At 39.3% G+C, this 16588-nt stretch overlaps 2 protein-coding genes across 3 annotated transcripts in view; both read left to right on the top strand.

Moving 5' to 3' along the window:
* Positions 1–4106, top strand: part of LOC116686763 (aggrecan core protein) — a 28058-nt gene extending 23952 nt beyond the window's left edge. For both annotated transcript variants that reach the window (XM_032511904.1, XM_032511843.1), the window contains one exon: positions 63–4106. In XM_032511904.1, the coding sequence (XP_032367795.1) occupies positions 63–130 (68 nt within the window). In that variant the 3' untranslated portion in view covers positions 131–4106. The remainder of the gene's footprint in view (positions 1–62) is intronic.
* Positions 4107–6026: 1920 nt separating this feature from the next.
* The window catches only part of LOC116687239 (uncharacterized), a gene marked incomplete at its 3' end in the record, with an annotated part of 16369 nt that continues 5807 nt past the window's right edge, over positions 6027–16588 (top strand). The window contains 4 exon segments of the mRNA XM_032512440.1: positions 6027–6122; positions 8632–8917; positions 11818–11876; positions 16170–16381. Coding sequence (XP_032368331.1) covers positions 8636–8917; positions 11818–11876; positions 16170–16381 — 553 coding nt within the window.

Below are 16588 nucleotides of genomic sequence, written 5' to 3'. Positions count from 1 at the left end.
AAGGTATGGACAGGTGTGTTATTTCTTTAACTCACTCTTGTTGTGTTTCTCTTTTGCCGCAGTGAAAGCCAGAAGAAGGATACAGCGGAGGAGCAGCAGGAGTCTGGCAGCCAGCGGCAAACTTCACTAAAGAAGGGGAAAAAAAGAGGAATTAATTATTTAAGAACATTTGCAGCACACGGAAATCCATTTTCCATTTTAGTGAAGAGGATTCGAAGCGTTAAATTGTTGGAAGGCTACATCATATTTCAATTCCCTGTCCTCCATAATATATTTTAGTTATATGTATACTAATTGTATTGCTCTGAGTTTATTTGCATCGTGTGTTTTGTTATATAATTTTGTTTGGTTAAATCATTGTTGGGATTCTTTTTGAGTTTTCTAGAAGGCAGAATCTGTCTGGTTCACTGTAGTCTGCTGTAGATCGGTACCACAGAGATGAGGGTCGGAGGATGTTGGCACGTTAGGATCTGCTGTAATACTAGTTCATGGTGTGAGACATCAACAAGTTAAATGTTTGTGTACCCGTGTGACATAGCTTATTGTTAGGCTACATCTGTCGGTAGAAAAACCCAGCAGGGAAGACACTCCTTTGGCAACGTTAAAGGGAAATACTGGTGTTTTTAAAGTTCACATCAATCATCCTAGTTGCCCTGCTGGTTTTTGTCCTTCCAGCTGGTTTCTGCACTCAGTAAGTGTAGCTAAAGGTCAAGCGGCAACCTCCGGTGCTAAAAAAAAGGACCAAAGTGCCAAAACTTGCAGTTCATCGAGTGTTCACAAAGGAAGTCAGTCCCCATAGACCCAATCCCATTCCCAGTAGAAAATCCCTGCGTCCTGTACATACAATTTAACGAACAAGAGGAACAAGTGGATATACTTGTTATGTCAATTATCTATAATGCATGTTTGAAGCTTTCATATGTCAACACTTTGACTTACGGTAGCTTGGAGAGCTAATTCACCTTTTGGGCCACTGACTAAAGAAAATGAAGCTAACCGAGGTAGCAGTCAGTCCGGCCGGCGGGGAAATGTTGCTGTTCGTAGCGCTAGATTTGGTTTGTCAAAGACACTTGCACTTCAACACAGGACATGAAACAAGCACAGCAGAGACAACAGATAGTTTGGACCCCCGTGTTTACCTATGTAGCTTTAAAGGTACAATGTGTAGGAATGTCTCCCATCTAGCGAAGAGATAATGTTTCGCAATCAACACTCTCGCACCACCCAGTTCAAAGTATACGTTACAGCTACGGTAGCCTTCATGCTTCAAAAAGCCAAGATGTCATCCACGTCTTCAACCAGCTTTACCTCTGGCGACCAGGGCGGTTCATTTAATTTTTGTTAATTGCGAAATTTCCTATAAAGATTTGGTCATGCCATGTTTCCTTTTTCAATTTAGCCGGGGTTGGTAAGCGACGAAACCCATTGGCAGCATTGGCAGCATTAGCAGCATTAGCAGCATTAGCAGCACCTGTGAGTTTATCACGTGACAGCAAAAAGGCGAAGCAGTGTATCCTGTATGTCCCTTACCAGCCAACATATTTCAAGATGGCGCATCGACCACAATTCATGCAAATACAAATGTGAAAATTCAAGCCAATAGGAATACTTGGAATTGGTGGTGGGAAATATTCATGAAAAGCACAAGTTTGTGAACGGGCAACACCGATTTTGATAATGAACATCTAAACACGTTGCACACTGGACCTTTTAACGTAATAGTCACGGCTGAAAAAGACAACAATAATACAACGATTATAATCTAAATTGTTGATTTTATATACTTCCGCAATTCAAACCTTCTGCCATTTTGCTACCTGGCAATTATTTTTGTTTAAGCAGGACGCCATGGGGATTAGGTCCACAGACTTTAAAGTACCGCCTTCAATTTTGTTATAACTCACCTGTTTATATTTATTCAGACTTAGTTCTGCATATTTAAGAGTGTTCTGCTTTGAGTGAGTGAGGTGCCTGCCATCACAGGAGGCGAGCATAGACTGAAGGCCTCTATACGGCCCTCCTCAGCTTCATCCACGCTTCACTTCATTGCCCATTTTTTAAATAACCGACATCCGGTAGCCACCTACTTTGAGCTTGGTTTTGGTTCTTCAGAAACCTATGGGTGACGTCACAGAGACCACGTCCATATTTTATACGGCCTTTGTTAAAGGTATCATATTTCCTCCTTCAGAGGAAGCAATTGAACGCTGTTCCTTCCAGAATTAGTGCTTTTAAAACAACGCCTATCTGCGGTAAAAACCTGATATTTTCAAATTTCTCAGAGGTTTACATGTTTAGGATTATTGGATGTTATTTGGAATATATTTTACACCTCTAGTGTGTTTTTATTGGACATGATATCTGGTCCATGTTAACTTCCTAAAAAGTAGAAAACATTAGTAGAAACATTTAGCAGACTAACCTTAGCCATAGAGTGAAAGCATATGAGTTCAAATGAACCGTATAGCCTGCAAAGTATCTTGTAAAATAGTGGTTTTGATCAACCTGTTTTAATGAATTCACACAGTGACAGAGTATCTGCTGGACTCAGTGATTGTTATATAAAACAGATTCAGTTCTGTTATGAGACTACAGTGCCGGCAGCAACACACAGGCAGGCTGAATAAACTTCTACTAGCTCAATTTCTTTCATATTTAATCTGTAGGGGATCAAGTTGGACGGCTTGTGAGCCACAGTTTGTCATGTTGGCTGGTCTGAGTCTTTTGTTTTTTTTGTGTTTTTTAAGTAGTCATCATCTTCCAGAGGCTGTGCAGTGCATAGTGTTTCTGTGGAGCAAGTGTCAGTGTAATGAACCTGTTATCTATTTCATGTTTCTATCCTCAGAGGACGTCGCTGTAAACATTACAGTGTGTGGAATGCCTGTTGTTCTTTTCCCAGCTTTTGACTGCTTTCATTTGCACACTTTTGTGTCATTGTTGCTGTGTTTGGAGGCTGTGCCTCCTTCATACTGTCACCCGCTGCATGATAAACCAAAGACTGAGAATTCAAATCATGTGCTGTACAAGCTGTGTCTGCTGCAGCCCCATTGTATTTACTAATTTAAAGGATAGGTCTGTCAATGTTCTCTATTTTTCTTTTTGTATAACGGTACTTTTGGACAGCACTCCAGTTAATACTTTTTTATTGCCACACAGACATTTTGGCACCCTTACTCAGCGTGTTTCACAAGCAATCACCTGTGGAACACGCTGAGGAAGAGCACGGCCATATCACTGTCCAAATTACCTCAATAAATTATTATTATTCACATTAAAGATCCAGCATCCAGTCGTCAAAGTCTTCTAGTTTTAATGTGACAAATCCCATGAAAAGACCAAAACTAACGTATGACTGTATCAACTACCAATAGTGTGTGTGTGTGTCGTGTGTGTGTGTGTGTGGTGTGTGTGGTGGTGTGTGTGGTGTGTGTGTGGTGTGTGTGTGTGTGTGTGTGTGTGTGTGTGTGTGTCAAAGCTGGATATCTCTTACTTCTTCTGCCATAGAGATCCATAAAGCATCCAAAAACTATTGAAAAACATCAGTGAGCACACTGTTGCACTGGATGCATGACTCTTCAACACACACACACACACACACACACACACACACACACACACACACACACACATATCATCCTGCTGTCTCAGCTGTTCTATAAAAATACGTATTTGTGACCTGTTGTTAAAGATGTACAGCATGCCTTCAGACACAAGAAAGGCTGAAAGCATCAAGAGATGGATTCTCATATTGTAGGTTTTGGTCCTTTCACTGGATTTGTTGAAGAAACACACAGATTTACACCAGTTGAATCATTTACATTTTTATCAGTTTGAATGCAAATTCAAACATCATGTCAACATGGGGACAAAGCAGTGGTGTTTAAATCCAGCTATAAATCCCTGGCTCTTTGCATGTGGCAGACATGAGCAAGGAACTGATATAAAACAGAGAAATAATATATGATTTAGGAGAAACATGTATTTGCCTCATCCTCACATAATGTCTTATTTAATGTTTTCTGATACCAAAGTGCAGAATGTGCAGTTCAGTTTGTACTCACATCAATCTATGCCAAATAAAAAACTCTGGTTGTTACCTTCTGCAATGGTTTCTCTGCTCATACAGCGCATTAACTGCCCGTGAAAACGTTAAGTTTACAAAACTTATATGTTATACTATACTTATGTCATATGTTATACTTATACTTCTATGATTAACAGACTGCAGAGATCAGTCAGTCCTCCATGATTCCTGGAGGGTCCCCGCCCAGGTATTCCAGGTACAGACTACAAACACGTCTTTTACCTCCCGTCTGCCTCTCAGTGAGCTCAGTGTTCCTGTGGCAGCAGCCGAGGTAAATAGGATACAGCGCTGACTCAAAGGAATAATAAAATTACGGTAAAGTTCTATTTGCCCAAAAGGGTGGGTTGGACATGGCGTCAGCATTCCCTTGTTACTGAATAGAGTTCTTTTAAGCACCCCTCCCTCCTCTGCACCCCACCCTCCAAACACACCGGTTCACCTCTCTGCCCCGGGCCTCCGGATGAATCGTCTCTCTCACTCTGCTCTCACCATGTTATGCACTTGCCAATTAGTGGAGAAGAGAAAATGTCCGTAAGCTAAAACATAATGCTAAGTGCTAAGGAGATAGGGCATTTTGTGCTGCTGCCCCACGTGTGTGGAAGGCCCCCCCCCCGACACCTTGAGGGCACCTCAATCCACTGAGTGTTTTAAAAAAGGCCTAAAAACATTTTGTTTTTAGCAAAGCTTTTAGTCCCCTTTAGATGTAATTTATCCTCTCTTTTTTAAAATAGCTATGTTTTCTTTTTTTATTCTTTCTTTTTTTGTTTTATTTTTCTCTCTGTAGCACTTTGAGATCTATTGATGGAAAGTGCATTATAAATAAAATGTTTTATTATTATTATTATTATTATTCTTACTGTGAGCAAGCTACTACTGTTTCCCATTACAGCCAATTAGAAACCCTGACGTCGTTGCTGTCAGACTCTGTGTCGGAGGCACCTTAACTTCAACATGGACATTAAAACTCAAAAAATACTGTATATATCGGGAAAAAATGTGTAGGCTACAGTTAACAAGATAAAATGATAGCACTAGATCATGATATATCATGTACAGTGAAAGCCCGCTGGACATTTTAGGAAATACATTTTGAACGGCTCTGAGTCCAATTTATATTTTAAAAGTGGATTACTTTGTTCATTTAAAAAAACAATATATACCACTCTTTTCATGGGTTTTATTACATTCATGTTTATATCTGTATCAATGTGTCTTGCATTTATATATATATTTATATATATATATAGGTGTAGAAAGGAACATGGTAAAGGAATGTAGCAATTATATGCATAAGGATATATATAGATATTTATATTTCCCTTGTCATGCAAATAATTACTACATTCGTGTTTACACTCAGTTTGTTCATTGCAATTTCTGTCTAATTTTATTAGATTAAATTATTAAATTAATTACTTTATCTTTTGTGATCCTCTTACCATTTTTATACCGCACATATTTTATTGTTGGAGGGAGCCTAAGATTTTCTGCCTCCCTGTAATTGTTGTGCTAATGATGAATAAAGACCTCTAACGTTGAACCTTGAGTGGTAATTCCACATATTTTCTCAACTGACCTTGAGAACATGCTCAAAATGTTTGATGACTAGAGGTTTTGCAAAAAGCTTTGTTGTTTTGTGGTTTATTTCTCAGTACTTCATTTTTTTTTTAGATAAAATTCTTGTTTGATTGACTCTTGTCAGTGTACAGATGTTATGAGATGGCTCTCAATGAGGTTTTTTTTTAATTTTTAACTTTTAATTTTTTATTTCATTAAAAAAAAGAATAATGCGGGTACTTTTCAATATACACTCAATAAATACACTCATACCAATACAAACATATTCCTATCAAGTACTTTTTAGGACAAAAAAAAAACAAAAATGTATTTTATTTGTGGCATTTAACTTTCGGTGCGGAACCAAATACACAACAATTCTGTTTCCGGTAGGAACACAGACTACGGGGACTTCCGTTGTTGCCTTTACTTGCGGGATAACGATGGCTTTCCCAGAGTTTACATCGGAATAATTAAAGTGGTATGTAAATAAATAACCATTTCCAAACACCGAGCCCGTCCGAAGTATGTACACAGTAACAATGAATATTAAAATGATTGATAAGTCGCTCGTGAGTCACATACCTTTTGCTAACCAAACACCGTATAGCTAGCATAGCTAACGTTAGCTGTGATGGTCGATGTTGGCCAGAAATGCCTTTGCCCTGCGTTAGCTCGGAGGCAGACGGACAGGAGACAACTTTTTAAATATAATATGTTAATATAGTTTATTATAAAGGGGCCATCACGCCCTGCTTGATTAGAAGAAGTGTTACTTGACTTAAATATACCAATAAGTTGTTGTAGTACAACCTAGCTTAATTAAACAGCTTTAAAAACTCAAAAAGTAAACTTAAATAAACAATATTGGACATTGAATTTAGCGTTGAGAAGGCCAGTAGTGTGCATTCTAATATTGTATTTAATATATTCAGTATGCATGCACCTGCAACTCTGCAAAAGTTATGACCATTATTTTATACGTTTTTTTATATTGTAATTTTAAGATATCTCATTCAGTGAAATTAGGTCAGTTTTGAGTTTGGCCTGCTGCTTACTAGGCCTGTTTAAACATTTATTTCTCTACAGTGTAGCAGGCTCTTTCTTACATGCATTAACAATGAATGCACATGATAATGGAAGTTTTCTGTTCCTAGACTTGATTGCAAATATTTGTCTCATTTAATACCTCTACTTTTACAACCTTAAGAGGGAATTAAAGGAAAGCTGTATTTGCGTTGCATTGACACATGAAAGAACAATAGAACACAGCTGGTCCGTTTAGGGTCTTTAGACCTTTATCACAGCTGGGGTTGGGCGGTATACCGCAGGGTCTGGAAAATAGCAATGGTATCAGTTTCAATACCGTCATTAAAAAAATGCAATGCACTTATTTAGGAGACAAGGATTAAGTATAATTTATGTGATGCCTAAAAATATGTGTGGTTGTCATCACGTGACAGTATGGAGGAGAAAGAAAGAGAGAGAGAGAGAGAGAGAGAGAGAGAGAGGGGGAAAAGATGGTAAGTCGTGCACCGAGTGACCTGGTCTGGGAGAAGAACTCGACTTCTGCAGTTTTAGCAGCATTTGGGGTTCTGACCTAATGAGAAGGGAGAGGTGTCTCAGTGTTTGGCATTCAGTTTCTGACCGGTGTAGGCACAAGCCAGCAGTTTGGTGACGTCATCTGAGCTTTACGTCATCATTTGTAATTAGTCACAGTAATACCGTATACCACGGTTAATAGGGAGGAGGTTTGACGGTATCAAAAGTTGGATACCGCCCAACTCTAATCACAGCAGACATTTTCACTTGTCATAGCAGGAAAAGCTCATGAACCATTGAAGTGTCACAGTAGGCCATATAGGTCAGACACCATGCAGAAATACCAGACCCGTTGAGCTGGTGAACCTAAATGAAATGCAGTGCATCTGTGTTTCCTATAGGATTTGTTTGAGCAGTGGGGGCAGGTCTAACTAACTATTTCCAATTTATATTACTACACTGACTCAATTACCGTTTTGGTGTTTCCAGATGTTTGATATCAGGACGATGAGCTGCATTATGTCGTCAGGATCATATAAAAAGCAGCCGCGACTACATTGTGCGTCTGCCCAATTTCTGATACTCTAACGATCCGCCACCATCAAAATCCACATAGAGGAAACACTGGTGTATGGCAAGCCTGGTGGCCCACCGGGCCTACATTGCCCCCCACCAGGCCTAAGCCACATAAAGACGTTTTTTAAACTACAGTTACAGCGGGGCGACTTGGTTGGAAACGTTGACATAATCTTATTTTAAAATCTCCAGTTAACTTTTAGCACTCACTTAATGTAGAGCCCTAAATGCTCAATTTTGCTCTACATTTACACTGCCGGCTGAACAACCTCTCTGGAGGAAACCCTGGAGTGCATTCATCATTAATGTTATCAAGTCATCGTTTGCTATTAATTTAAATGTTACATTTATGTTATTAAAAAAAGGTCTATTCTGGCTGTTTAAATAACATATACACTTCACAATGTCTCTTGATTTGAAAAAAACCCCACTAGTCAATCTGATGGGGGAGGGTCTAGCTGGTTGTTTCTCTTACATTTTTCACACTTACTGCACTTGAGAGCAGAACGTTATAAATAATGCACACTGGGTAATTTATGGACTGTATTTATGTATTCTACTCAAAACGCCTTTACATAGTACGGGAACCATTCACTTTCACACCTTCTACCACCTGAGCCACAGTTGCCCCTAATACGCCACTGAGACTATAAAAACAGAAAAACTGATGGAATAAAAAAGCAGAAACAAAATATCTAGCAAATAAAATGGAATATAGTTTAATTGTGATAATACAGATGTAGGCCCCAAATAAATAAATGTATATATGTACATTAAAGCAATATCTTAGGGCTTCTGGTAGTGGTTGAAAGTAATTTGTCATGTTAAGTCTTTTTTCTGCCTGTAACCTGCTTTTTTATTTTTCTGTCCAGGTTGATGGCCAGTCTCTCTCCTCCCGTCCTATCTGCTCTTGCCTCGTACCTTTCCACCTTGCTTCCCTGCGGCTTCGCTGTGGGGCCTTCGCAGCTAAGGGGGGGCAGGATGGGGCTGTGGTGGGTGGGCCGCTCGCTGGAGGCTGGATCCCTGCTGGGGAAGGACGGGGACACAGAGTGGTCCTCGAAGTATCACAGTGACCCGATGGCTCAGAGCCAAGACGCTGAACTTGGGATGAACTCGGAGTCCAAATCGAGTAAGACCAACAGCTCAGAGGCAGAAAAGGTAAAGTGAATACACATTTAAACAGAAAAAACATGAATGCAGACACATAGCATGCAGACCGAGCAGGCTGTTAATGCTATTAAAGATGTGATGGACCGATATAAAAAGTTAATGTGATAAGACAACAGAAACACTGCTACAATAACCATAAACACAATAAAATACACAATATGGTAAATAAACACAGTGATGGAACTATATAAAAAGTTAATTTGATAAGACAACAGAAACACTGCTACAATAAGAACAGGATGAGAGAAAGTGCTACGCTGTGCAAGGAAACATCAATTATAATCTGTATATATATTAGAATTAAGAGCATTTATGTTTGATGTTTACCATGTTTACAATCTTAGTTCAGCATCTTAGCATGCTAACATTAGCTACCTACCTCAAAACATAAACTATAAATCAGGTCAAAAACTTTGACCTGCAAATGGAAAAACTGTTTTTTGGGGGAGGACTAGTTAGTAGAGCTGTTTAGAAGTGAACTGATCCTTTAACTACGCTCCTGTAACGACAGTACTTGGTTGGAACGAGGCTTTTGTTTCTCCGTCATGCAGCTAACACTCTTAACCCTCTATTGCATGAATTATTTTCTAAACATGGTAAAAATGTCTTGATGTGTTTTTTATTACTCCAGATGCTTAAATAATGTAATTGTAAAAAAAAATAAAAAAAAAAATTGAAGGGGGGGTAGTTGGTAATTTGTTGCCTATGGCAACAACGCGCATTCGTGGAAATGCTAAAATCCATTATTTCTTTAAAAACATGCTTTTATGAAAATAATTACTAAACAAATTCAACTTTATATTATCAACATGTATAGCCCAGTGTATTACAGTCAAATTAGTTTAGTTTTAATTGTTGTTTTTGATAATATTAATAATAACACGGTAATAAGTCTGTCATATACACCTGAAAGAAGACACACGGATAAATGTACTTGATTAGGGGCAAAATAAGCACACCACACTGACAAACTTACAATTACTGAACTATATGGCCACTGAAACAATTTTCTGATACTAATCTTCCTTTAGAACCTCTCTATTTAGACTAGAAGGGTTTATTGACTATAAATGTCAGTGGACCACAGGTAATTTGAGTGCGTCAACATGATTTCCTTTGAAAAACTCATTTTTATTATTGAGCATTCATTTACATTAGTTTGTATAATAACTTAGATAATATATTAATTACAAAATGGCTGGAATAACATATATAAAATACATTTCATGTTTTTTCTTTCAAAACATTAAATAACTGCCACATAGTGTTAGATAGCCTAAAGTTATAGTAATTCAATTGAGCCAATTAGGCAAAATGTCCAGATTTCACGTCAATATTTGCATATGTGCCATATGGCAACAAATAATTTTAGCCTTTTACAGAAAAATACAAAATTTTAACGGTTTAAATGATGAAAAATTAAGTTTCTTATTCCAATAACAGTTATTTTTTTATTTTTCAAGAAATGCATCTAAAATTGAGAAAAACAACGACATTTTGGCTGATCCTGGAGCTTGATCTTAGTGTGGCACTGTCCGGAAAGGGGGGAGGGCAGGATTCTGTGGGTATGTGAAGTCATCAAATGAGTACAACTTCAAAATAAAAGACCTGTTTACACAATTAAACAAAAAACAATGCATTTTACATGGTTTATTGTGAAAAACACTAAGAAAAAGAATTTGTTGCCATATGGCAACAACATGCAATAGAGGGTTAAGTGCAACATCATTTTGTTTCAATGCTCCAAATCTTGGGTGTTGTCGTCAATGTACCGGTAGTCACATTTAGCCTGCACCAAAACGTACAGTTATCATTGGTTTGGGCCTGATTCAGGTCACGTTATCCAAAAGCAGTACTGCAGTACAAAAACACACAGTAATGAAAACTAATGCAACACATGTGCGGTCTTAAAAAAAACAGAAATGCAACTGTGAAATCAGTTTTGTGAACGTTTATCTAGTTTTGTGCAGTTTGTGTCATTTAGATTAAAAATGTCTCATGATTTTACATTCCACAGCTGCAACTTGTTTACTTTAAAAGCATTTTATCTCAGTTGCAGACAGAAGAGGACAGTAAATGCAAGCCTTTTTTTCTCAATTCAGTGCAGAGTGGTGTCAGAGCAACGCCACATATGAAGAAAAAAAATGAAGAAAAAAATTCATATTCAAAGCACAACCTACCTATCAGTTCTTTTATTTTATTTTATACTTAGTGGGATTGAGTCCGACATGGACGGTAATTGTCACTTTTATGGACATAAATATAAAAGTACCTGTCAATCAATCTGTAGACATAGGACACATGCTCATGATTCATTCATGAAACGAGATGTTATCCATAGCAATGGGGTCTTAGCCTTGGAGTTCTTTCAGTTCCTTAATGCCGTTTTATGCTTCTGCGGCTGTGTGTGTGTGTGTGTGTGTGTGTGTGTGTGGGGGGAGCAACGTTGATTACACTGACTCTAGAGTCATAGTCAGAGAAACAAAGTGTCTCCTGTTCTTTCTGACCTCGGTGAGACAGCTGTAGCAGGAAAAGTCAACCCTCTCCTTGATTTCATGTTGTTTATGGAGGAGGAGAACCAGGAAATGAGTCGGGGGGGGGGAAATACAATGCTATCCTACCAAGCCACGGCCGAGAGTTAAATTTCTCGAGAGGTGCCCGTCAGGCTACAGCACATGGTCCGGCGTGGACTCAGAGGGGTCTGCAGGGGTACGCCGTTGATTCGATGCAGAAGCATAAAACGGCCTTTAGTTAAAGTTCTCTCAGCAGCGTTGTGAATAGGCTGTCAATGGAGACTCTGAGCAAGGAACTTTTAGTATCATTTATGAAGGACTCCTAATGGAAGATAAAATCCTAATGCATTTTGTAAACTTCTGTGTGTTGTGTAGGTACTGATGGAGATAGCAGCACATAATGAAGTCTTACTGCACAGAGCCGTCTGGATCACGTAAGTTGACACATTCACACAAAAGTAACTGAGGCTTTTTGTTCTCTTAATGTGGTTTTTGTATATATATTTTTGCTTGGATTGGTTTGATTTCTTGTCAATAAAATGGTAGTCTGGATCAACGGAAGTACATTTCCAGGCTTTGCCCCTCCACTCTCTGCTCGTTGCATCATAATCCCGTCGCTACGGGAAACAAAACAACATACTTGATCCAGTAAGCTACACGCTGAAAATCACAAGTTTTGAAGGAAATTTGGCTGCCTGCTTGGTTCGTTCTGGGAATACAAGTTCTGGGATTTACAAAGAATATTTTTACTGCATTTCCTCTCTGACTGGGACACTTTGGGACCGATTGTGATCTTGCTGGTGATGAAATACACACAGCAATACACTGGTAAAAGTAAGTTACGTTTAACTATGTATCCATCTAATTTAAATAGCTCATGTTACTGTATTGTGTGTGGCGTTTTCTTTTGCACAAGTTCCACCAAAACAAGTTTCTTCCCGAGAATATCTAGCAGAGCCACCGTCGCTGCGTCCAGAGCTCAGTGCTGCATTGGACAATTGTTTTTTTTCTTTTCTCATTTCACAGAATGCATCTGTGGCCTAGCCAGAACTAGTTTATATTCTTGACGTTCCACTTCCGGGATTGCTCTGGTGCCGCAGGAAATTCCGTCAAATGCGTGTATTTTTGCCGATTCCTTATATATCTATCTGTCCAATCTGAGTTTTCTCTTGCACGACTATTTTGCTGCGGCTCCGTGCCAAGCTTAGCGCCACCAATGCGGATTGTGATTTGTTTGAAGAAATGCAGAAAAACCGGAGCAGGTTTTTCTCCCATCCTGGAATGCTGTGTGGACTAACCAGGCCCTCCTCCGCTCCGCAGTGTGGGCCTGGCAAAGCCAGACTTAGCCAGACCTTACTCCACAGCGCTGTGGACATAAGTCTGTCAATTCAAGACTAATAGAATGCAAAATGCAACATCTCAGACTTAGTTAAGTCCTGCGCTTATTTTCATCATTATCCGTGGTGTTTATAGTCAAGTGAAACTTTGATCTGAAGAAGGCGCTATTTGAAAAGTTAAAGGATCCCCAAACTGGTTAGGATGTATCCTCTGGTGAACATGAATCTCTGTACCGAATATCATATAGGTACCGAGATATTTCAATTTGGACTGAAGTTGTGGAACAATTGATGAACAACAACATCCAAAGAGCCATGCTGGAGCGATGATGAGGGTGCAGTGGATATGACACATGCCTTTGGTGTGGAAGATCTGGGTTCAATTCCCACTGCGATCCATCAACCAAAGTGTCCTTGAACAAAACACCGATTTCAAAAATAACATCGTGCACAGCTGTCAGTTTTCAGAATAGTGTTCATTTACGTGTGTGTGTGTGTGTGTGTGTGTGTGTGTGTGTGTGTGTGTGTGTGTATATGCAATGCCGTCAAGAGCATGCCAAACCTGTAGTTGGCAGTGTAAAGAGAAGCTCAAGCCCATGTTAGCCAATCAGAATCCCGAAAATAGCAAAAGCAACAATCACTTCCTCTCTTTTCTCTTCCTCATTTCCTCGGCTGCCTAACACTCCGTTTGTCTCAGTTTACGTGCAAACGTGCAAATGACGATTTCCAAAATCTCCGCTCTGGCGGAGGTTTTAGAAAGACTCGTTTTTAGAGGTGAATTCTTCGTTTGTGTGTATCCGAAGGGCACAAACGGTCTCCGTTTGTCAAAATAACCATGTACGTGTGAACAGGGTCTTAACCCCTAGTTGCTCCAGAGGTGTGCAGCCTCTGATATAGCAATTGTAAGTCACTTTGGATAAAAGCGTCAGTTAAATGACGTGTAATGTAATGCGGCTAGCTGGAAAACTGAATCATAAAAGCGTACAATCAATCATTTTTAAAATGAAATGGTAGATGGTATACTAGACATCTAAAAAAAAAAGCATCATAAAAGACAAAGGTTGTATGGCATCATTCCAGGTGTAAACATCAATGGATAAAATGGTGACGCATAAAACAGTGTATTCAGATATCCACATCCTTTTATGGGAATTACTGTGTATCTTCAGTAAAGTGCAGTATTTAACTTCCGGAGGGTTTGACAATTTATTCCAGTTGAGGAAATCACCATACAGAAAGCAATATTACTCATGAAAATATCAAGATTTAAGGATGCTCAAATTAATCAAGATATTAAATACTCGATATATAAATATTAGGGCTGCTCGAGTATGGAAAAAAGATCATCACGATTTTTTTTGGGGTCAATATTGAAATCACAATTATTTAACACGATTACTAATTGAGTTTTGGAAATATGTTGCAATTATTGAATAAAAACAAACATATTAACAGTGAAACACTTTGAACTGTGAAATCTCTCTTCATACTTCTTTTCCCTTTGAACCTTTTTCCCCTTCAGAACACAAGAGAAAATTAGAGGTTTCTTGCAAAGTAATATAACTTTTTTTGATTACTTTTGTTATCCTTAGGAGCCAAAATCTGAATCATGTCATTATTAAAATGTCATTATTTGCACAGCCCTACATCTCCCCAATCCTCACTGAAGAGCATCGCTTCCCCCAACCAGTTCTTCTCTCTCCTCTCCATATCTACATTTCATGACATGTCATTTAGCTGACGCTTTTATCCAAAGCGACATACAATTGCTACATATGTCAGAGGTTGCACGCCTCTGGAGAAACTACGGGTTAAGTGTCTTGCTCAGGGACACGTTGATTGATGTATCACACTGGGAATTGAACCCAGATCTCCCACACCCTCGGCACGTGTCATATCCACTGCGCCACCACCACCCATTTCAGGTTTTCACCATATCTGGTGTGTCATTTTTGTTAGTGCTGTTGTTTGTGTGTTAGCTGCACTTTCTTTTTCTACTGCTGGCTGGAGCATGTAGTGCCAACACTTACTCCTGCTGCAGGCGGTGTATCGTGTTGTGTCCTGATGTTAAAAACAACCCTATTTTTTGCTCTCCCAGAGAGTGAAACTGGGAAAAAAAATTGCACTTTCATTTGCTCCTGTCATGAGCCACAGGGGGCGGCTTAATTCTAATTATCATAAAGCCCACACTTCTATGTCATATTTGACGTTTTATGCATTATGGGAACGTCTTTTATGTTCTAAATCTCTGACTGTTTAATTCGTACCCACAGGAATGAAACATTTTTCCCTTCATGTCGGACCCAATTCAATGCATTACAAATACTCTTTAACTGTCATTACGTGCATCATATTTAAATTCAGTTTAAAGGAGGATTCCGGTCGATTCCAACACGTAGCTCTGTTGCTTGTAAATCTGGAGTGCTGTCAGTAGAGAGAAACAACATCGGTGCTATCACTGCCCAACGTGAGGCGAGTGCAGATTTTAATCACATGCTCAGATGTAAACGGTTTACGGCATAACGGGTCATACCCGATGAGAGTCGAGTCAGGCCGGCTCTGGTCGAATGCAGATGTGAGTCGCGCACGCTCAGATTTAAACGGTTTACGGCATAACGTGTCATACTGAAATTTGGGAAGTTTATGAAATAATAAACTTTTCTCATTACAAACAATAACAGAAGATGGGAATCATTTCAGAAACGTTTTAGCTATCGATGATTGTTTGATTGCTAACGTTAGCTCAAAACGCCAACTGACAGCCTTTGTTGTGTTTGATGCTAACCTGTAGCTAGCAGTGAATAAACTTGGTTAAGTAGGTCAATTTTTACTGTATTGACATTACAGAAGTCTCTCATTAGCATCTTGTATGCTACTTGTCGCAAAGTGACGCATGCGTGACTCAAATCTGCACTCGACTTACATTGGGCAGTGACAGGTGCTGCCTACACCGTGTTATCCTCCTGCTAGAATTGGCAACCAATAGGCTTAAACAGGGCAAGTTTTTAACCTCTTACCATGTTCAAAATGTCATTAGAAGTGCCTACCCATGTGCAGTGATTCCTTCCAAGTGAACACAGTGAATCTGACTGCTGTAGATGTGACAGAAAGGCATAAAAGTTGTGCTTATTCAGGACTTCGCCCGGACCAGTCAGCCTCATGGACAGCGTAATGGAGGATAACTCAAACACCGAGTCCGAATCAACTGAGCAACTTGGGACCAAAAAATAAAAAAACATTGTCCGTCGTCTGGAAACATTTTTGCTTCAAGAGAGATGATTTAGAACATGATTAATTATCGGGAAAATAATCGTGATTTTAATTTTAGGTCATATCGTGCAGCCCTAGTTTAACATCTTTCTGTTTGCGTTTGTGTTTATTTCCCCTCAGATTTGCCTGCCAGGCGCGAAGCAGAGCCCAGCAGAATGTGTCAGTGCAGTGTGCCTGTGGAGAGGTGTGTGCGGCCGGGTGTGCGGATGTGTGTCTGCGCGTGTGTCAGGATATCCAACCTGGAACAGAGCTGCTGCTGTACGGAGACACCGTGGGGAAAAGTCAGACAACGGACAAACCTGACACACAGGACAACTCCACTGGACACACAGGTACACACCATGGGTGTATTAAAAAATTAAATAAAAAAGCATTTACCAGGATGATCGACACTACTTCAGCAGAGACGCTCTGTTCATTCAAAGTGTGATTTAATAATTCATGTGTAATTTATTGCATAATACTATTTGCTATATTTTGTACACTTCTCTTTCTTTGTACACTTACCTATCTTTGCTCTTATCTTTGCTGTTGCAAAC

The sequence above is a fragment of the Etheostoma spectabile genome, chromosome 1 (genome assembly GCF_008692095.1).
Source record: "Etheostoma spectabile isolate EspeVRDwgs_2016 chromosome 1, UIUC_Espe_1.0, whole genome shotgun sequence".
Taxonomy (NCBI): domain Eukaryota; kingdom Metazoa; phylum Chordata; class Actinopteri; order Perciformes; family Percidae; genus Etheostoma; species Etheostoma spectabile.
The sequence above is the reverse complement of the archived record's forward strand: the minus strand, read 5'-3'. Positions and strand labels throughout refer to the sequence as shown.